The following is a 23,413-nucleotide window of genomic DNA, read 5'->3' on the forward strand; positions in this document are numbered from 1 at the left end:
GAACATCAGTGCTCCTACCTCTTCTAGGGTGGTATCAGATATTCCATAACTTGATATTCCCAGGTCAGTGAGTCTGTCATCAAGCTCATGAAACAGCTCCACAAAGGCTCCGTCTTTAGCAGACTGGTAAGGCAAGACGTAGGTGATTTCATGTCCGAGATCTTCCACCAAACGGGCCTCCGCAACGTGCTTAAAAATCACGTTGGAAATGAGGGAAACGTCTGTGGGCAACGCAGAGATATTTAGTTTGTAAAAATGGAACGATTCACACTCAAACTTTAGGATTGGATGAAATGCTTTATTTACGTTACAAATATTGCCTTTAATACAGTGGATTGTCTTTCATAATAATTATTTGAATGGTAGCTCTTACCAATAGTGGTGGTTTCACTCTCTGGTTCACTGCCCAGGCCTGCGTCTGAGCTGCTTTGTGATACGCTGTCCTCCTGAAAGGAAAAGAAGATGCCTTCAATATCCAAAGAAAAGACTTACTGAAACAAATCTGCTTTTATTCTATTATTTACTCTAGGTAGCATTAATACAGCGAAACAAAAAATCTGTGTGGGTGGTTTTGCTGTTTTTTTGAGTATTTTTGGAGTCATTATGTATATTTTTTTTTGTTTTGTAGATAATTTTGCCTTTAGTGTGTGTTCATTCTTGTTTTGTGGTTTTTCTTTAGTCCTTTTGTGTATGTTTATTATTTTGTAAATTTTTGGAATCATGTTGTGCATTTCTGTTGCTGTTTTGTGTAAATTATTGTCCTTTCTCTGTTCTCTTTTATGTATTTTTGTAGCTGGCTTGTGTTTTTGTGTCAATTATCATTTGTTGAGTTGTCATATGTAGTTTTATTGTAATTTTGTGTATTTTTTGTCATTCATTTCTCATTTTGTGTTTTTTTTTTTGTCATTTTGTGTGTGTTTGTTGCTATGTTGTATGTTTTGTAGTCACACTGTGTATTTCTGTTGCTGTTTTGCATAATGTATTGTCATTTTGCGTATTTCTTTCCTCTTTTGTGTATTTCCACAGTCAGTTTGTATGTTTTTGGAATCATGTTGTGTATTTATGCTGTCTTTTATGTATTTTCGTAGTCAGCTTGTGCCTTTTTGAATCAATTATATGAATAATAAGTTGTCATATGTAATTTTATTGTCATTTTGTGATTTTTTTGGAGTAATTTTTTGTGTTTACTTTTATGTGGGGTGGGGAGGTGCAAAAATAAGTCATGAATATACCTTTCTCACCTTCTCGGTTTTCTTGCTGTAGGACACGGTGCTGGCAGAATTCCTGCAGGACTGCAGCGTGAGGTCATAGTCTCGTTTGACCAGGGTCAGATAGTAACCCGTGCCCAACTGGGTCTTCAGAAAGAGAGATGAGCCAACGCAGCACAGTTTGCCGTGGGAAATGATGGCGATGCGGTCCCCTAGAATATCTGCCTCGTCCATGTGATGAGTGGACAGGATGATGGTGCGGCCTGAGATGCAGACATTGCCATTATTGATAACAAGTAAAGGAGATATATCAGTGAATTAATGAACTAAAGTAATACTGCATAGCTAAAATGTCGCTATTGGTGTGATTTACCTTGTCTATATTTCAGCAACAGATCCCAAATCCCCCTGCGAGCGTAGGGGTCGACACCGGCCGTGGGTTCATCCAAGATCACAACCTTTGAGCCTCCAACAAAAGCCAGGGCCACCGACAACTTCCTCTGCATCCCGCCTAAACAGGAAACAGCACGCTTGAGCTAAGTCTTAACTTACTGACTGCCACTGACGTAAATATAAGTAATTTCAAATCCAACTGTTCACTGCCATTGACGTATATGTACGTCAATTATTTTTTTCAATGGGGGTTGCTAGGAGACAGTGCGGTGGTGCGCTCCCATGAATATCAGACTTGTACTGTGATGTAGTGACCAACTGGTGCCATGTAGGTGGCAGCAGTGCACCTTTGGATGAAAGATTAGCCGCAAAGGGAATATACAACCGGGAAGAGGTGAAGAGTTGACGAGGTAGAAAATGGCACTACGTAAGAAGACGGTGAAGCTCAAGCAGCTCACACACAAGCAGAGCATGTGTGGACCTGAGACGACAATTGATTGTGTCGCGATCGTGAGAGAAGACAATCATCAACCCGGGCCAGGCGGTGAGCCTCGGCATGTCAGGGAGGAGGAGGAAGTTGCGGGTGTGGGGAGAGAGGGGGGGTGGAGACTTGGAGGAAGACCAACATACTGTAAGGGCACCATACAACTCTGACCCAGATAGCAAAAAAATGAATAATTTTGCCATCAAAAGCCTCGTCTCAGTGTTGTTTTTGTTCTTCTAAAGAAGGTGTTAGAGGTGTCACTAAAGCAAAAAGCATTAGCCTCAAAGTCACTGTTCTGCATGACAGGTTTGTTTCCACAAAAAGCCTGTTTTCTCAGCTTTCTGTTCAGAAACTGGCATTTTGTGTGAAACCTAACTATATTTGACTGCTGATTACGGAAAAACAAAACAAGCAAGAAACAAACTTTTTTTTTACTGACGAAAGTAGAGAGTCTGTTCTTTCAGAATATGGTTTCAAATTTTATATAGTCATTGTAAAAAAAATTCCTAAAATATCAGTCAAAATGCTCTAAAATGGCTGGCAGTCAGGGGGTATCTGTTCTGAAAAAGGCTGGCAGTCAATGAGTTGTTCTTACAAAAAGCAATTACATGTACAATGTTCAACTTTGAAAACTAACCCGACAGCGTGTTGGTGCGAGAGTGCCGTTTGTGTGGAAGTCCGACATCATTCACAATCTGCTCCATCTCAGCTTTCACCTTCTCTTCCGGAAGCCCCTTCAGGCGCCCGTAGAACCAGATGTGCTCCTCCACTGTCAGCCTGGAGTAAAACAGCAGCCAATCACAAAACGGAAATAAGGCAGAGAACGCATAAAGATTTCCCGCTTTGATTGTTGTTGTTCTTGGTTACGTACATGCTAAAAAGCACGTTGTGTTGAGGACACACGCCCAGATTCTGACGGATGTTGCTGAGTTCAGATCGAATGTCTTTGCCGAGGATGTACGCTGTGCCAGAGGTGGGTGGGAATAGCCCTGTTAGGATTGACCTTTAGGGGAAAAAAAATACAAGAACGCAACCAATATGTTAGTTTCATAATGATGTTGTGCTACTATGGGCTAACTGCAATAGAAAGCTATTTGTTAATTTAGGGGCAAATTGTTCTTCCTTAAATGTGGTGTTCCCAGGGATCTGTATTGGGTCCAAAGCTGTTTATACATAAATCATTAATGATTTGTGTAAATGTCTACGTGAAACCGACATTGTTTGCTAATGACACAAATCTTTTTTGCTACGGCTCTGATCTATAAAAAATAATAAGTGATGTTGCAAATTAATTCAGTAAAATAAGAACCTGGTTTGCTATCAAGAAACTATCTTTTAATATAGAAAAAACAAAAATTATCTAGTTTGGAAACAGGCAATCACATTAAACAAGTAAATAAAACTAAAATTCTCTGTGTTACACCAGACAATCAAATTAGTTGGCCACCGCATATTAAATATGAAAAAAAAAAAAGGTTTCAAAAAGTATGACTGTACTCGACAGAGAAGGAAATGTTTTAAATTACAGTGCCCGCCAACAACAAAAAATACCCAAAAACATTCAGAAACTATTTATTGAAAAGACTAAGACTTGCATAACTTACGAGACAAAATGAACTTTCGGTCACTACACACACGGACAACCAAAAGAAAGCTTTTGTGTGTCAGTAAGTGGTACCAGGTTGTGGAACAGTTTGTGTGTAGAAATAAAAAAAATCTCTGAATTTAAAGCAATTTAAACATAAATACATTACATTTATCTTCTCGAAGCATATATGTTAAAGGGGAAAAAATATAAATAGGTTTGTATGTTAGGACAGATGAATGTATAGTGGAATACATGAATTGTATATTTATATAGATATGAATGAATTATGTCTCCTTTTATAGTGTAAATATGTGTGTATTATAAGAAGGTTAATGTATAGAACTAAAGTATAGTACTAGATATTACAAGGGGTAGGATCATATAAGTTTATACTTCTTCCTACTCCTTTTCGAACATGTACAGGTTTCACGTGCAGGATTTTGTAAAAAAATTTTCTCTTTGCATTGTTTGTTTTTGATTTTTTTAAATTATATTATTATAATGTTTTCTCATTGTGGTAAATACACTGCTGTTTGTGTTCATGTTTGAAATAAAAATGAAATCAAATCAAAAACTGTGGTGCGCTGTCTTACATGGTTGTGGTCTTGCCGGCTCCGTTGTGGCCAAGGAAGGAGGTTATCTGTCCCTCATAGAACCTCAATGAGAGTCCATCCACAGCCAGCTTGTTTCCATGACTGTAGACCTTCACCAGGTTCTCAATGTAAACACCTGGGTCAATGTGGCTTGGCTCCTCCTCAATACAAACAGCTGAAAAAAGCATCCCAACATTTAGCTTAGCCATGCAGAGGTATATTCTCATTGCAAACCAAATTAACATAGTGCTACACTCACCTTCAGCATTGCCTTTCTTTGACATTAGGGCGGACATGTTGTTCTCCTTCTCCCCACACCAGTATGTCCGAGTAAAAGGGAAATACCAAGGCCTGGGAATCCCATACTGACCTGTTACACAGGGGAGATTTTGTAAGTATTCCTTATAAAAGTCGTGTAAAAACCTCAGTAACATTCAGAACATCGTGCCTGACTCACCAGGGAACACAGCTTCGATATACCAAGTCATTATCCCGTACAGCACGGCGTCAAACAGCATGAGGCAGATGGAGGTGGTGAGATTGTAGCTGTCCTCCTCCAGAGGGCTGGCCAGTAGATTGGACCACTGGATTCCCACTCCTTGCTCCTCGAACAAGGCAAAGTATTCGCAACCAAAGCCAAATGCCACAGGCGACAACAAGCTCTGAAACACAACGAGAACAAACGTTATAGAGCAGGGGTGTCTAACTCATTTTAGTTAAAGGGCCAAATATGGACCTGTTCGTTCAGAAGTGGGAAAACGAACAATTTAAATATTGATGACGTGCCCAAGTTTGCACTTCCAGTTATAAATTAGACAAAGTATGGAAGGCATGAATATTATCTAAGCAATTAGTAACAGGTACTTAAATGTTATTTGATTTATTTATTTTGTGGAATAATCTGAGAAAAAAATTAAGGATTAAGGAGTTCTTTTAACAACAACTTACAACTGAATAATTTCATCATTTACACAATCACTCATGTTTTCTGTCAATTTCACTTTCTCCTGCGGGCCGAATCGGAAGCTCTGAAGGGCCAGATTTGGCCCCCGGGCCTTGAGTTTGACACTAGTGTTTTAGAGCAGTGGTTCTCAAACTTTTTTGGCCCAAGTACCCTCTTTTTCTTATTTCTGAATTCAAGTACCGTCTTTGTCCGACTACAACATTTTTGCTCAGAATACTATGAAAAAAACAACTATAAAAAATAAATATGGAATGAATGAGTGATAACACGCATTTTAAAGAATCTCATTTTGTAAATAAGTAGAATGAAACAGTATTTAGTGCCTCCTGAATAGATTTATTCCTATAGATTTTATTATTTCCAGTCATAATATAATGGCATGTATGAAACCAATACTGTATTTAGAATTGATCAATGGCAGACATGAGCAACATGCGTGATTTTCATTTTTAACTAGAAATAAACAATATAAAACCAAATATTTTTAATGCTTTTCTTTGTTAATTTTCCACTTTCTCCCTCTTTCAAGTACCCACTGTAGTGCCATTGCGTACTCCCATTTGAGAAACACTGTTTTAGAGGATTGAAAACATACATTACATGCATGTGTTCTTATACATTTACACACCACGACAACTTTAGCAGCAAAGCCCACGTAGTCCTGCCAGGCGACGCACAGCACGTAGGGCAGGTAGAGGGTGAAATATATGATGCCGCCGCAAGCTGCTGCCAAGTTGGCCCGAGAGAACAGGGTGCTGATGAGGAAGCACTGCATGATGGTCACCACGCCAAAGGATCCGAGAAAAAGGAAAACGACGCCTGGGTCACTGTAAGGCAGCAGGTTCCCAATCTGAGGAGAGGACAAAGGAAAAGTGACACAATTAACCAGAAGAATGATTAATGTCACTTCTGAGATGTCACTGTGCCAAATAAAGAATGTTTGTGGGAGTGTTTCAGGGTCGGGGTCAATTACACATTTCAATTACAATTACGTCTTCAATTATCCATGATCAAATACAACTTAATTACAAGTACCAGTCTGTCATTGCCCAATCTCGTTAGATCTCGGAAGCTAACGTTTCTTATGTTTAAGTATTAATATATACATACATACATTTCATACTGTGCAAATATTTATTTTTAATTTCTGCAATATCTATTCATAATTTACTACGCTGCTACCTGTAAATAACTCCTACCATAACTCATACCTTATTTAGAGTTATTATTTATATTCTTCTTCTGTTGTTTTTCTTTTTAGCTGTGTGCACTTTAAGTAAAATTGTTGCTCTTCTTTCCTATACTTATTAATGATATATGACTTAAAAAGCTTTTTAAATTGGTTCATGTTAGTGCTTTGTTTTTTTTGTTTATTAGACTGTAACAATAGCAGGGATTAAATAATGGAACTCTCATTGCATCTTGAAATGTACTTTTCCTCGTCTCTCTGTAAAAATATTTTCTGCAACCCTTTTGGAAGTACAAATGAGCCCAACTCTGGACTGTGTGTACTGATACCAACCTTTAATAACATCACCAACAAGCCGGCGCTGATGAGCAGAGGGATTAAGCTGCTGATGAACCAGCTCAGCCACAGGATGCCGTTGTTCAGTCCCATGATCCTCATGGTCTCCTTAAGCCGCGCCTCCTTCTCGTACACCACGCCCTTAATGATGATAGCGACCGAGTACATCCAGGCCAAGGTCATAAAGAGAGGCATTGATCGGCTCATCACACGCAGGAAGCTTTAGAAAAACAAAAAACCAGGCACTCAAAGTTAGGCAGGAACATGGAAGGCGTTTTGTTTGTGGGAGAGACTTTTCTGTTCACTCACATGTCGTCGACGTAGCACGGATAAGGCATCTGCTGAATATAGACGCCCGTCTTCTCCTTGGAGCCTGTAATGGCTCTGATGATTCCCTGCTCGACTACATCCTGCAGGTATGAAAATCCACCCCAGATGTAGCGCAGGTCTTCAAAAGGGTCTGCTCTGGGACCAGGATCCCAGTATCTGCAAAAACCATTTGGAAAATGAACAAATGCAAAACAAAGAAAGCCTGAGTAAGTCAGTGAAAACATAATAAAAACCTACCCATCTTTAATCTTGTTGGTCCTCTCTACGTTATCGATGTCCATGCGGATTTTGTAGTTGACATTTGGAGGCAGGTCAGGACTGCTGCCGTGGGCGATGTCAGGGAACACGATGCCGGCCCAGAACTTCTGGTTATTAAGGAGACCCATGGACTTGTTGACCAGTCGCTCCTCATTAGCCACTGGTTCCAGCTTGTCCAGGTTTACACACTGAGGGTGAACAGACATGGATTCAATGCAGGTTATAAACAACAAAGAGATCAGGTTAAAAAAAACCAAAACAAAGGTTGAGATTTATTCCAGTTCATTTTGTCTTCTTTTTTTAAAATAATGTTTCTTTGTAGTTATTATTATTATTATTATTATTATTATTATTATTATTTATTCATCTATTTTGTTCCTTCTCTTTTTTCTCCCTTTTTAAAACAAAAATAATAAGAAAAGAAAAGAAAAAAAGAAAGAAAGCGATCAGTAGATGCCACTGAGGAAGAATGACAGTTGGCAGTCGAAACATGTCAGTAAATTTCAATTCAATTCAACTTTACTTATATAGCGCAAATGACAACAAAGTAGCTTGAAAAGCGCTTGAAAGTAAATTTCCTGAAAAGAGTTGAAGTTTGAAAAATGTAATTGAACCCAACTCTGGTTTTATTTATTCAGTTTTTCATTTTTTACAATTACAATTAAATTATAATTGCTTTTTAGTCAATCACAATTATGTTCTCAATTACTAATGTTCAGTTACAATGAATCACAATTACTGAGCCTGAAATAAATAACCTAATAAAATAAAATACACTAATAACAAATATCTATCATCTAATTTCTTTCCTATCTATTGGTTACCTTGTTAGGCTCCCTAATCAATGAAAATATAGGTTTTAATATTTTTCGTGTGGGTGCCTGAGCCTTTTTTGTGTCAGTACAGCCCTTGATTAAATTTTTTTCTAAATGGTAAAATGTGTAGAGTATGTACACCTCGTTGTACATCCAACCTTCAAACACATACTAATTTGACCATAATTGACAACTCTACTTAAGCTCCTCCCACTATATGAATACATACGTCCGACGGGCATTGTTCTAGTAATAGTAATTACAATTATGACAGCATGAGATTTTTAAAATTACAAATACCAATATAATTACGCCATAATCATAAATAATTATCAATTACGTGATTTAAAATTATATTTCATCCCAACCCTGAATGAAACCTAAACATATTATATAAAGGTTGGGATTTATTAGAGTCTTACACTACATCATTTCTTTATAAAGTGGAATATGTCAGGACTTATTGAAGTGGTGTTAGCTTTCATGTACCTCAGAGCTCTATCACAGGATTATCATATCAAATCTATTTTTAAAACAAGATGTTTTTAGAACAGCCTTAAAAAAAAAAAAAAAAAGAAGTTGCATAATATCGCTACTGAAAGCTAATATAACCATTCATAAGGATATGTGGTGAAACTTATTTATATCAGGGTTTAGAAGTTATTTTAAAAACTAAAAGCATGTAATCTATTCCATATTCTTGAATTTTGTGTTGTCTGGAAGGATAAACATTAGTAATGCTCTTTGGAATGTAGGTTAATTATCCTTGACTGGCACACTTGACATGTTTGAACATGTAAAGTAGAACAGTAACAAAAACAAGTTCCACACACAAGTTCTACAAGAACATTTAGATGTATTGTAAAGACACGTGTAGCTGGTTTGTGTTGCCAGTTTGTGAAGTTTTCCTGCTTTTACGGCTTGAAACGCATGACAGGCGCACGAACCTCCATAAAGCGTGAGATGGTCTGTATGGAGTGGTCGGTCTCATTAAAGACGTCCCTCCAGGTGTGGGCGGACCCAGCTGGCCTTTGGTCCTCTGAGGCTTTGGACAGAAAATGTGCCACGTCGGACACTTTCCACTCGGTTTCACTGAGCTGGGAGTTCAGAAAGGCTGCGCTGGCATTGTTCTGGAGCAAAGTCTGCAAAAACAGAGAATTCTCGTCATTTATTACCATTGGTAATCCTAATTTTAGGGGAAAAGGGGGACAACAAACTCTAAAATGTGAGAGTAAACCAAAAACTCCTTTACTAAATAATACATATCATTATTGTGTCTATTTTCTTGTTTGGTTTGTGATCTTTGTTATTACATCTCAACGTGTGTGTGTGTGTGTGTGTGTGTGTGTGTGTTTAGTCTCCTTTTGTGTGTGGCTTGTGACCTATTTTCACTGTCATTTGATTCTGTTTGATGCTAATTCAAGGCTCTACTCAAGTTCACTTCCTTATCCAAAGACCTTTCTCTGCTTCTGGGGAAGATCGTTTAAAGCCGCCAGAGCCTAAGTATGTAACTGAAAACTTTGCAGCGCTAAACACTATTTCACACCTTTTTTGACAGAAATGATGTAATCAATGTTAGATTAATGAATTAAATTGGTAAAGAAAAAAAGTTTTTCAGAATTAAATAAAATATATATAAAATAATGAAACAATAACAATAATATAATTATTATTAATTACAATCTTTAAGACTTTAAATATTAATATTATTATGATTATTATTATTATAAGTCTTAAATATTGTACTTTAGAAAAAAATGCAATTTAAAACAAATCAATTTTAGATTCATGGTTTAAGTTGGTAAAAAATAACTTTTAAATTATATAAAGTACAACAATAATAATACAATTATGATTATTATTATTAGTAACTTTAAAATTTAAAATAATATTATTATTATTATTACTTTAAGTCTTAAAAATTGTGCTTATTATATTCAAGGGAAAAAAGGAAATCAATCAATTTTAAATTAATGGATTAAGTTGGTAAAAAAAAAAATTAAATTAAAGACAAATTTCTAAAAATTAATAATAGTAATAATAAAACAATTATTAAAACAAATTTTTTATAACTTTAAGTCTTAAATATTGTACTTAATACATTCAAACATCTCTAACGATACACTTTAAAACAGTTTTTAAATTCACCAGTAGGTGGCACTGTTGTTCACAAAGCACAAGGAAACAGCGTAAGCAGAACTCACTCACAGCACAGACAGCTTTATAATTAGATAAAAAGCTTAAAACAAACACAACTTATAAACACAAGAGTAAATGTGTTTCCTGTGTTATCCACTCACCCCTCTATAGTGTCATTTAGGATTATAGAGACCACTTAATATGTAAAACACCATGTGCGTATGTGCGGTTAGATTTTCGATGCACCCACTCACCCGCACTAGGTCCATTTCCTCACTGTTCTCCATGAAGTTCCACAGTTTGGGCTTCAGTTCCTCCCACATTCCTCCAAGATCTCGGAGCACTCCAAACTCCTGAAACGTCTTATTAACCTAGTAAAACACAAAGTTGCTCATTATTGCCCATAAAAGTGGTACATTTGACAAGAACTTTAAGACTCAATCACTCACCATAGACTGGTTTTAGTTAAAGTTGCATTTTAGTTCAATTGTTTTAGTTGAAATTCAGTCTCGGTTTTAGTTTTTGTCTTATTTTTGACAGTTATGTTAAACTGTAACTGCAAAATGATGTCTTTTGATGTGTTTAGTTATTTTAACTAAGAATGTGCCATATTACTAAACTAAAATATGTAATAGTGCAATACATAATTATGTTTTTCACAAATTCTTGTTTATTTTCTGGAGATTTGAACTAATGCAGATTTGCCGACCAACGTCTTCTTTGTCGTCATGTTCTTACTCTTCAGTTAATTATAAAGATTTTGTTGTAAATTCCTAAATTTACATTCTTGTCACAAATATGGAATACAGGTTCGTCAATGAAAAGTTGCCGTTTCAGTTTTATTTGACAGAATTAACAGTGACCTAAAGTCTTATGCGCACACCCCTCATGGTATAATTTCTTGAACACGAGGGTGAGCGACCGTACCTCATGGATGATCCTTTGAGTAGCTGGAGTATCAGGAGTGTACAGGATCTTTCCCATGAGAAGAGGTTTCAAAGCTCTCCAAATCATCCTGGAAATAGGACTGGACTCCAGACTCCTCATCATGTTGTTACAGTAAGGAGCTGGAAACCAAACACAAAGCAACACAAAAATGTTTTTTCTTATTTAAACGTGTTCGTAAACCAACCGAGACTGATCGCAGAGTGAGATTCAACGTGGTGAACTTACTGGACGAGTTATCATAGCTAGAGAGAGGGTCACTGTCACTGTCGTTGCCGTGGTTTCCGAACAGGGCCTTGTAGTTGTTGTCCTCGTACCAGTTGAGAGACTTGATTTTAAGTCCGCCTCCCTCAGGATGGCCACAGACGATTCGTGAGACGGCCTGGTACATTTGGTTGGGGGATCCCGTGGCATTCGCTGTGAGATACAGAATCTCTTTTCGCATGTCGTTCCAACTTTTCATACTGGCAAGCTGAGGGCAGAGACCCACACAGGCACGTTAGCGAGCTTGTGTTTGATGAGAGAGAATGAGATAGAAATCCCCATTTGACAGCTAAACAAACCTCATCATATGAACACAAAAGCCCCGATAGATAACTTCATTTACTGCTTTTCCAAAAAAATTAAGTTTCACATATAGTCTTACAAAACAGTTTTTTAAGTCTGAAAAACATTATCACAAAAACACAAAAATAGGCGATAGCTGGGTGTCGGGTGAGACGCACATCAGAGGTACTTCATTGCTTTGCTATAGTGTGCTAACCCTAACCCTTATGCAGGAAATTGAAGCTGTGGTTGTGTTACACCACGTTTAATAATGTTCCTTAAACCTTAAGCATGGATTCAGCAGCTTCAAACTGCTCGAAACGTGCTGCCGAACCTTGCTACACTTTATAAGAATGCTATCACTCTATGCTGATGAGACCCAACTCTCACCACACAGAAGGACATCTTCTCACAGCATTTTCCTTCACTGTGATTCACCATGAAATGGTGAATCCCATCAACACTACTTGTACCAATTTCACATAGTTGAAACTAACTCCAACTGTGGGATTAAATGATGAACTTTAGAATTTCATGAATCGACATCAGGCCATTTAATGGAAAAATTGATTTAAATCAATAATTGGATTTTTATAAACCCAGCGTTGCAAAACAAACCCGAGACTGCGTAGCTCAGAGTTTCTGGATTTAAGGCTATCATCTGCCTGTTGGCTGGTCACATGCACTGCAATCTGCAGACACCTAGCACTTAGCAGTCTGCACGGCAGGATAAAATTAACTGCGTGTGTGAGTGATTCACGTTGCAGTCTGGGGTAAAAGTCAGATAATATTTACAAAAAGATTAGTTTCTCAAGAGTTATTTAAATGAAAAAAAAGAATGTCATGTATTGAAATACTGTATATTCACCAGTATGATAGTTAACGTATTGTTAGATATTCTCAGCATTCTCAGAATGCTGAGAATATCCGGGGCACACATCCATGTTATTTAACAGATCATCTCGTGATGTCTACACAGTAAAGAAGGAATCCAACCCACTGATGATTATTCTGTTGCAATCAACCACACCATTATTTTCCTGGCATTCACTCAAACTGTGGTTTCAATGTGTGGGGCCTTCATGGGACAAAAGGAAGCTGTCATGTGCAGTAAACACTGATAGGCATTGTTACACCAGACTGCAGAGAGTTTATTTTCATTTACACAGGGGTTACTGTAGGTCAGTGGTTCTCAAACTTCATTGGCTTAAGTACCCCATTCTCATATTTCAGAATACAAGTTCCCTCTATGATCAACTACAACATTTTGCTTAGAAAACACCATTTAGTGCAGTGGTTCCCAACCTTTTTGGATCGTGACCCCATTTTGATATCAAGAACTTCTAGCGACCCCAAAGACATTTTCTTCTAGAATTAGTTTTTGATCATATTTGAGCTCAGATTTATATATATATATATATATATATATATATATATATATATATACAGTATATATATATATATATATATATATATATACTGCATTTTAGTTGAACTAGATTCACAAAGTGTAAGAATAAAAATACAGTTTAAGACTGTGTCGTTTGTTCGAGATAATCAAATCAAAACATTTCAAAAATCTATTTTAATTCTTAAGACATTTCAAACGACCCCCTTTAAACTCCAGGCGACATCACATGGGGTCCCAACCCCAAGGTTCAAAAACTCTGATTTAGTGCTTCCCAAATAGTTTTATTTCTATAGTTTTTATAATTTCCGGTCATCTCATGCCTGGGGTGGGACTAAGACTGACACTTTATTTGTTAATTTTCTACTTTCTCTCTCTCAAGTACCTCCTGCCGTGCCATTGCGTACCCCTAGGGGTACACGTACCCCCATTTGACAAACATTGCTTCAGAACAAGAAACAAGCTGGCACAGGTGCCCCCAGTAAGGTCTCCAAACTGGTCAACATGTAGCAGCGAAAGAAGGGATAAAAGTTTGAACTTTTTCAGCTGATCAGAAATATACCCACCCCCCCTTTTTTTTCCTTTTTAAAAAATGACTTAGGAGGAAGGGTTTTGCAAACAACAGGATGTTTGAATAGAACGTTCATAGGATAAAGAGGATGATGAGAAGCAAGGAAAGAAAAAAATGTGCAACGCGCTGCAGAAAAGCAGGAAGTGGTCAGAACGCAGAGCAAACGGTAGCACGAGAACAACAAGAGAAGGGATTTTGTCGCTGGGTAAAGTGGGTAAAAAAAAAAACCAAAAAGTCTCTAACATCAGTAAAACAGAAAAGAGGAGTTCCAGCTCAGTTAAAAGCTCATAACACAGAGCAAGGCCTCAATATTTCTGTGTTCTGCAGATGCCTTGCATCGTTCTGGATGTGGTTACTTTGCAACTGACAGACAGTCACATGCTTTCCTGCTCGTTCACACGCAAAGAACTGGGCATGTTAATGTGTGTGTGTGTGTTTATGCTCTATGTAAATGTGTGTCTTTGTTTCTCCCTTGCCAAAGCCCACAGTCACTACTAAAACAGAACACTGGGTTACAGAGATGTGACCTCTACGTTGTAATTTCACATTCTGGACAAAGTTTTTTAGTGCAGTGTTTCTCAACTTTGGGGTCGAGACCCCATATGTGGTTGCCTGGAGTTTAAATGGGGTCACCTGAAATGTCTAGTATGGTATTAATTAAACTGATTACTGATTAAAAACTATTATTCTTTTTCAACTTAAAAAACACAAAATCTTTTGCGACCGTGTTCCATACTTTCACTTTGTCAAATATAAATCTAGTTCTAATAGAAAGCAGTAAAAACAATATCTGAGCTGGTCCAACTTGTCACCAATCCTGTATTTTTTAATATAATATATAATAAACATGATCAAAAACTACTTCTAGAAAAAAAATGTCTTCAGGGTTGCCAGAAATTCTTGACATCCAAATGGGTTCACGATCCAAAAATAAGTTGGGAACCACTGTTTTAGTGTGTGTATGTGTGTGTGTTTTGCCAAATGTCAGGCAGGTTTGCATTAGTTGGATCAGTTTTATGTGACTGTATAATGAGTCATTAATTTAGTAGTGACTCCATAGTAACAGAAAAAAGAATGTGCTGTACTGACGTAACCCTGCAGCAGAGTCAGTCTGAGGTTACTAAAGTTCAAGTACTGAAGCGCTCTAATATTCACATCCTGTGAGACTGAGAAGTCATTTTTAAATAATTATTGACCAAAAAAATCTGACATTGCTCAACATTGTTAGGTTTAAAATCAACTGAATTTAGTACTTAAGGCCTTTTTGTGAAACAAGCCCTCACCGAAGCTACTTAGAGCAAACATTTCAATGCGCACAATAAATTGAAAACAACATTATTCAAAACTGCACATGATATATTAGGGTAGGGCCCTTCTGCACTTCAATCCTAAAGAAAGTGAAAACAATGAATAGAACAGCATTAGAATGAACAGGATTTCATGACTGGAGCGTTTAAATCTCTGTAGCACCAGCTTATTCAAGCACAAATAAATAATCTCTGCAAGGAATCACAAGCAAACAAAGAACTTACGGGTTATTGGAAGATATTGTGGAATTACTGACTTCGGGCTTTTTTAGGGCAAACTTTTGCAGCCAAATACAGCAAATAATGCCTTCACTCTTCCTCGACTTAATAAACAATGATATGCAACACATACACAGAGAATAAATCATTGGTCATCACTCAAACTGACGACATGAAGTAAACTTGTCGATCAGTGGAATCTGTAAAGCGTAATACGATTAGTGTTTGGTCTGGAAACGTTAAAAACCAGAGAAAAACAATACAGATTATACATCGGGTGACATAATGGAGATGTTTATGAAAAACAGCCTGCTTTACTGACCTGAAACAACCTCTTAATAACATTTACTGACAGCCTGGTGGAGGATGTTTACTAGGAATGTTTAAAAAAAAAAAAAAAAATTAAATCTTCACTTGAGTAACCATTGTTTGCAAAGAAACACAAAAAGTTACAACATGGGTTATTGAAAATAGATATATAAACAAGTTTATCTAATTACAATGCTTGTTTGGTCATGAAACCACACTATAATATTTAAACATGCTCACATCAGAGCTTTGGAGTTTTTTTTTAATAAAAGCTGTTAATATGTTGAGGTTTCATTTATTCAGACAATCTTTTTCAGTAAATTGACTTTGATCTCCTGACAAATTTCGAGTGCCAACTGTCAGTCTTCCTCAGAGGCATCTACTGATTGCTTTCATGTGTCCTTATGCATTCTTTCTGGGTGCACAAGTAGATATTGCAGGTCTTTATGCTTCTTGTACTCATTCCACACAAAAAAAGATAGTCGAATTGAACAAAATAAACTCAGATGACCCTTAGACAAATAGCCATTACGTAAATAAAGGCTTAATGATTAACATTGCTTGATTTTTTTATATAACCAAATTATATCCAAATTGAGGTAAAATTAAGCTTTTTTCCCTCAAAGGTCAGCAATAAATAATAATGTTTTATATTTTAGTAAGTCAGACAAAACAACTGTACCGTACATTATACAACAAATACAACTTCCTTTAATATGAAGCTAAATCTGCCTTAATTAAGAATAAAAGTGTTTTGCAAAGATTGGGCCAAAAAAGTATCTTTTATTTGAATGTAAGATAATCTATGCAGGAAAAAAATAGGTCTAAAATCAGGAATCTGAAATGAAGAAGCAAATGTTGCCAGTGATTCCTTACTCAGTCAACCTTTGCCCACTAATTATTACATCACTGGGACCTGATTCTAGGGAAGAATTGATTGGATGCTCAAACATGATGCTGGGGAGGTGAACTTTGGAAACAAATACTCCTGCGTACACATGTGTAGGTGGAGTTATTTTTCTGTTTGTGTGCTTTGTTTACCTCCACGCCTAAAGCGCCAAGACTCTCCAGAAGATAGTCAGTCGCAGCTGAGACCTCCTGCACGACTTTAGGGTCCGACTTCACATCCTTCTGTTGGATTGAGGGAGGAGGATTAGCTTGATGTTCAATCAAAGCCCAGAACAATTCTTTTTTGTTTGAACAATCTTCCTAAATTTTAAAATCAAACTAAGATACTGTAAGTAATGCAGTTGTGCATCTGTAAATATGTTAAAATGGAGGGAAAAGTAAAATGGTTTTGTGTGTTTTTAGAGCCATATTGTGTAATGTTTTTGGGATTTTCCTGTTTTTTGTTGTCCATTTGAATATTTCTGTCATTTTGTGCAGTTTTTTTGTTATTTTGTGCACTTTCCTGCTCAGGAAAAGGTTTTAGCATTAATTTCCAACCATAAAGGGAGGAAAATCTACAAAACCAAACCTCTAATAAAGGATTTCTAAATAAAAATAATGTTTCAAAAGATAGATCTTTGTTCGACCCATAGTAGGAAAATTTGGGAGACACTAATGTAAAATTTGTTAAAATGTAACAAAAGGTGAAATGGTTTGTGTGTTTTTGGAGCCATTTTGTGTACTTTGTTTTGGATTTTTCTGTTTTTTGTTGCCCATTTGAGTATTTATATGTCATTTTTTGTAGTTTTCTGTTATTTGGTGTCCTTTCCTGCTAAGAAAACGGTTTAACATGCAACCATAAAGGGAGGAAAATCTATTAAACCAGTTTGTGAACCATACTGCATGAAATTAAACAACCTCTAAAGCAGGATAGCTAAATAAAAATGTAATGTTTCAAAACGATAAGTTAGATCTTTATTCGAGACACTATAGTTAAGAAAAAATAAGTGAAACATCCAAATTTTTCTGTTGCGACTGCGATTTTTGTGTCACTTAATGATTAACTGTATATATCATGTCAAATATAACACCAAACTTTCCAAAATCCTCTTTATATTACAAACCAAATACATTAAGGGGAAACTGGGAAACGTAATTTCAGTTTTTAAGGTTCAATTAAAGCCCAAAACATTTTCATTAAAACAATCTTCCAATTTTTTTTTAAAATTAAACTAAGTAATGCAGTTGTGCATCTGTAAATACAGTATTTTGAGCCATTTTGTGTTATTTTCTTTTCATTTCCTATTTTTTGAATAACTATATGTCATTTTTTGTAGTTTTTCCTGTTATTTTCTGTGTATTTAGTGTCCTTTCCTGCAAAGGAAAATGTTTTAGCATTAATTTGCAACCATAAAGGGAGAAAAATCTATGTTGCATTCCCTCTAATGCAGGACTGCTAAATTCAAATGTCATGTTTCAAAAAGGATAAGATAGAAAAATAAGTTAAAAAAAAAATCCAAATTTTTAAGCTGCGACTACATTTTTTGTGTCACTTAATGATAAACTGTATATATCATATCAAATATAACACCAAACTTTAGAGTACAAACCTAATACATTTAGGTCAGAGAAAGGGGGACAAAGTTGAGGGTCGAGGTGGGCGAGAGACACATTCGAGGAAAAAGGAGAGCTGGGAAAGATCGACTGCTCAAGGTGACTTTGACCTCTCGTAAGTGTGTGAGAAAGAGAAAAAGAGAGGGGGAGTGAGGGAGAGGGAGAGTATGTCTCTTCTATCACTAAGTTTGCAGCTTGTGGAATGTCTGACATTTGATAAAGAGCAGGTGTTGCTGGAGACAAAGCAGCTGCCCATGCAGAGAGAAAATACACTGTATCGCTCTGTCTCTCTCTCTCTGTTAATGGATGTCTCTCTTCCCATCTCTGATCCACAAGCATCGACACACATACGACACAGGCAGAAGCCCAGTTTCTTACACAGTTGTTGCTCACTTTGCACAATTTCTAAAATAAATGTGACTTTTTCAGTTTCAAAGAACAACATGTCATAGGATGTATCTAAAAAAGAAAAAAAGAATATCTCTACCCCGATGAGGACAACAATCACACCAACAAGTAATCTTGCGTCTCATTTCTAAAACAGAAAAAATAAACTCTTGGGGACATTGAGTTTTCTATCATCGAAGGTCATTTATGCAAACTGTTTGTTCATTTCTGGCCATCTTTTACGATCGTGACTCACATTTAGGTCACAGGTTATATGAGAAAGAAAGGCCAGGCTGTCCGGGAACTGCAGAGAAAGGATGCCACGTAGGCAAAAACAAAAGGAACAAGGCATCAGAGAAAAAAAGAGAGAAAAAAAAGAAAAAAGCGCTGAGTAAAGGTTGATAGTCCAAGGGATGGGAAATGTTCCTCTGAAGTGAGTTTTTAAAAGAAATATAGTCCTGTTAAACTACTTTTAAAATGCTCTCGTCATAGTGATTGATGCTGGTTAGAGACCAAATAAAACAGGAACAAATAATTATTTTTGCTCAAGCTAATCTAATTAAAAAAATGTAAAAAAAAAATGCAAATACATTCCACAATAAAATTATGGCATTTTTTTAAGGATTGTCACTTTATTGAAGGGGATTGATTGTAATTATTCAGTACAAAACAATAAAATGTAACTTTTCTGCAAAATTCTTATTATTGTCTCTGTGACAAGTTTTAAATCACTTCTTAAAACATTTTATCAAAGAGCTTTCAATGATTTTTAGTAACTTTGAACTTGTTTTTATGTCTCTGTTTTAATCTCTGACCAAAACTTTATATCTTTTATTTCTAATGTAGAGCTGTGTTTTCAAAAGTACTATATAAATAAAGTTTATTATTATTTCATTAAAGGTGTTTTATTGCACTAACTTAGGAAAAAAATCTGTAAGATAATGATTTTCTCTGTAGAAATATTAATGTTAATTTCTGTAAATGTAATGTCGTCGCACTTCATTTGAATTAGGATATTTTACTTTATTTTTACGGTTTATGTTTGCCAGTCATTAAAGTTTTTTTTGCTCGCTTGTAAGCTAATACGGAGACAAAGACTGAATGAACCTACCCGGATAGGTTTTAGAAAGTCCAGATTGGACAGGAAGTGGCTCTGGGCTTTGTTCAGCCAGTCGCTGGAGGATTTGCAGATTATTTCTTGAGTCATGCGAGTCACATTGTGGTCGGCAATGTGTACAAACTCCTCCAGTGGGGTGGTGTTACAGAGGTCTCTGAGGTGGAAGCCAAATCCTTTAGTCAGCACCTGAACAGAGAAAAAACAAACACACACATTAACAAAACAAAAAACAAGCATTGAATGTATTAAGTTAGACGTAACTTGACATAGATTTTCTAAAAAAGTAAGAAAAATTGGCAACACTTTACTTGAAGTTTTGTACATAACGCCCACATATTTGCTGTCATTATTATGACATGACACCCGTCATTAGCATCAATAACCTTGCCAGAGCCTGGCCCCGAGAATAAAATCCTCACAGTCACTAACTCTGTTTAACTGAACACAGACAAACCTTATCCTTTTTAATTTAATTATATTAAAATTTTATTTGCTTTTATTTTTTTTTTTTTTTTTTTTTTACAAACCTTTACAAATCATTATTCCTTTATTTTTTCTCATCTGAGGTTAAAACATTCCTCCCTAACCCTAACCCCACTAAATCCCTCCACCTAACCCAAAAAATGCCAACATAGCTCCAAATGTGTCATAATTTATTGAAAGGTGTCATAATTTAGGAAACGACACTTAATGATAGCTTAATGACACCTTATTCATGCTAATGACAGTGTAATGTCAGCCTTATGTATACAATTTTAAGTAAAGTTTTAACAAAAATTCTTACATTTTTAGAACATCGAAAACTCAAAACAACACGTTATTGATTCTAATATTATATTTACTAATGATTTTTTGAGTGACTTCCTCTGTTGACTCCTCGTTATTCGTTCAAAGCACTTTAAAAAAATCCTTGTGAGAACCAGACAATAATAATGCTTTCTTACAAACCAATTACAACAAAGAAATGTTCTAAATGCCAAAGTGATACGTCGTAAACAAATAAACAATTTTAAATCGGTTGATCTTTGCTTTTCAACAGTATTTATTGTCTCGTGTTTCCACATACTTTAGTTGAGAGAGGGACAGCAGTTGCAAAGGCCGAAAAACAGAATGTCCCTTTCTGGAACAGCAGAGCATTCAAAGAATGAACAGTCGCTCTTTCTTCATGGACAAATCAAGATGTGTGTGTGTGTGTGTGTGTGTGTGTGTATCTGAAGGAGACGGGCTGCCTGACTTCTGAATGTCCTTGGCCACATTGTTATGCCATCATGTCTATAGCAGACTACACTGCGCATACTTACACAAAGGGAGTCATCACAAATGATCTATTCCCTGGAAGAACATCAGAGTCTAAAGCAGTCACTCTGATTATCCTTAAACATGCTGAACATCAGACTAAAGGGACATGTGTATATTTGAATTAATTCATGATTTATCACAGCAAAGTTGTGCTGATGAACATTGTATTCAATATTTGAGCCAACTTTTGCTGATTTTTACCATTTTTGTGCCACGACACCAAACTTGCCACATTTTAACCTATTTTCATCACTTTTTTGCCATATTTTTGCCCCTTTTAATGCATTTTTGCTACATTAACCTCATTCCTGCCACTTCCCATCCAATTCCAATGCCTTTTTTGCACATTTTCAGCTTTTATGAACCCTTCCCACCACTTTGCCCACCTAATGTTGCATATGTTGACCCATTATTGCCATTTTTAACCTCTTTTCACCACATTAAATTCTTATTTTACCAATTTAACCACATCCATGATTTGTCATACCCATTATTTGCCAGTTTAAAATATTTGTTCTTACTTTTTAAATGACACTACCCCAACTCCCCCTTACCCCCATTCTGCCACTTTTAAGCCAATATTAGCCAGAAACAGACACTTTTCTGTACATTTCTGACTACTCTAATTTGCAGCTTCTTTGTTTTTTAATTTAAATTTCTGCGTTTTTTTAAAATCCCATTTTACCCCCTTTGGGTCACTTTTAATCCATTTTATTTCGGATTTTTAAGATGAATATATTCTATGGCACAAATAACAATAAACTGGATAATAGCGGATATTATGCAGATAAATAAATACATAAATGTGGTTATCACAGATTCATAGAACAATGGACCATCATTTTGCTGACTTGATGGATGGACCCCAAAAATTTCTCCCCTTTATCTCCCCTTATAGATGTCCCCGTCTCCACATGACTGTTCTTTCATGTTCATGTCTGTGTTTAACCACCTTCAGGTACAGTGGGGGTCCCCAGTCTCTGGCACCTTTATTTTGGGGGTCACGGGCTGAAAAGGTTGAGAACCATTGCTCTATTGAAGGCAAAAATATTTATAAAAATACATTCAAATGCTTTAATATTTTAATAATTCAATAATTCAAATTCCTGACAAACTGAAGTGAACATTTTTAACCAATGGTTGTCGAAGAAAAAAAAGGATTTATGATGCTTCTGCCTCTGCACGTGCAGAAAGCTTAGGGAGGGGGAGGGGTGACGAGGAGCAGTCATGTGACTTCAGAGCTCCAACCAAAACAGAGGGACACCATGACGGACATGGAGCTGCTGTGGAAGTGAGCCTGGGTGGACGAATCAGTGGGTGTCAATAAAGGATGGGTAAAGAAACAGGAGGAGGAGGGGTGTGTGGATGCACGTATATGTGTGCATGTGTTCACGTGCACTCAGGGGACGTGAAACGGGGGCCCCGTGTTGATAATTGAAACTTTACGCTGCATAAATGAGTGGAATGAGAAACGAAAGGTAAAGATTCATGAATAAAATAAGCGTTCCTATGACAATATTGATTTTAGCGACAAGACATTTTGGGAGGGAGGCCTCCCCCATCACAACACCCCCAGGTGTTCTCCCGGGTATTAAGGGCTTAGCTGTAACGGCAAATGCAGTAAAACCAAGGTCATTGGATTGATGGACATCGAGTATAATTATCTCATGTGTGAGAAGGAGATCACGCAGAGTTAGCTCTGCTGTGGCAGAGCAGTCAGACATTTTTCACATAAACGCTTGAAAAACGCTGGTTTTTACCTTCTCTAAGTTGACTTCTGCTTCCACTATTTGCTTCAGAGCGTAACGAGGAAGTGATGCGTTGTGGTGTAGGAAGTGGGAAAGAGTCTCATTGTCTTTCAAAAAGTCCTTGAGCTTGAAACCTAAACAAAAAAGAAAAATGAAACAGATCGTAAATGACTAATCAGTGGTTTTAGTCTTCAATATTGACCGAAAAAAAAAAAAAAAAAAAAAAAAGGTCAATCCAACATAAACGGCAATTTATGGTCCAAACTCACAAATCAATAAATTATAAATAAACCTTTGAACTAAAGTAAATTTGATTAACAACATGACAAATATGAATAAACTGTCTCTCTTTGTGCTTGGATTTGTCCTGCATTTCATGGAGGTCGTACAAAATATTGGTCAACTGTGAGATTACAGAACAATGACACGTTTACGTATACACACAAAAAACACACACACATTCCCTCTCTTCCCAATCAGGGTTACTACAGGGCATTGCTTTTCTCCCCCCCTGCATACTCTGCTACTCCCTTTTTTTCTTCCTCCTTAAATGTGCAATTTCCTGTATTTGGAGCGACCTTTTACCCAATTCCCCACTTACCGTTCCTGTGTTTTAGCTGGGCAGGGTTTTTAATGAGTTGTGCCAAAAAAAAGAAGAAAAAACTTTGAACAAGCTCCCACACATACTGCAACAGGCAAGATATCCTCTTTAATGTTAGGCTGATACCATTAAACCTTCTTATCCTACTTGTATCACA

General features: G+C 36.5%; 1 protein-coding gene across 4 annotated transcripts in view; it reads right to left on the reverse strand.

The window, feature by feature from the left end:
• The window catches only part of LOC114461271 (ATP-binding cassette sub-family A member 1-like), a 50,460-nt gene that overhangs the window by 13,170 nt on the left and 13,877 nt on the right, over positions 1-23,413 (reverse strand). For 2 of the 4 annotated variants that reach the window (XM_028443506.1, XM_028443355.1), the window contains exons 6-25: positions 22,668-22,789; positions 19,603-19,794; positions 16,644-16,733; positions 11,471-11,714; positions 11,225-11,364; positions 10,552-10,668; positions 9,106-9,300; positions 7,323-7,531; positions 7,065-7,241; positions 6,753-6,975; positions 5,859-6,080; positions 4,724-4,928; positions 4,526-4,636; positions 4,267-4,441; positions 2,957-3,088; positions 2,723-2,862; positions 1,582-1,719; positions 1,242-1,471; positions 374-446; positions 19-221 (exon numbers count right to left, since the gene is read on the reverse strand). In XM_028443506.1, the coding sequence (XP_028299307.1) occupies positions 19-221; positions 374-446; positions 1,242-1,471; positions 1,582-1,719; positions 2,723-2,862; positions 2,957-3,088; positions 4,267-4,441; positions 4,526-4,636; positions 4,724-4,928; positions 5,859-6,080; positions 6,753-6,975; positions 7,065-7,241; positions 7,323-7,531; positions 9,106-9,300; positions 10,552-10,668; positions 11,225-11,364; positions 11,471-11,714; positions 16,644-16,733; positions 19,603-19,794; positions 22,668-22,789 (3,338 nt within the window). Of the gene's footprint in view, positions 1-18; positions 222-373; positions 447-1,232; positions 1,472-1,581; positions 1,720-2,722; positions 2,863-2,956; positions 3,089-4,266; positions 4,442-4,525; positions 4,637-4,723; positions 4,929-5,858; positions 6,081-6,752; positions 6,976-7,064; positions 7,242-7,322; positions 7,532-9,105; positions 9,301-10,551; positions 10,669-11,224; positions 11,365-11,470; positions 11,715-16,643; positions 16,734-19,602; positions 19,795-22,667; positions 22,790-23,413 lie in introns of all 4 variants that reach the window. The other 2 variants (XM_028443421.1, XM_028443285.1) reach the window with 1 other exon arrangement.

Source organism: Gouania willdenowi, chromosome 1 (genome assembly GCF_900634775.1).
Source record: "Gouania willdenowi chromosome 1, fGouWil2.1, whole genome shotgun sequence".
NCBI lineage: Eukaryota > Metazoa > Chordata > Actinopteri > Blenniiformes > Gobiesocidae > Gouania > Gouania willdenowi.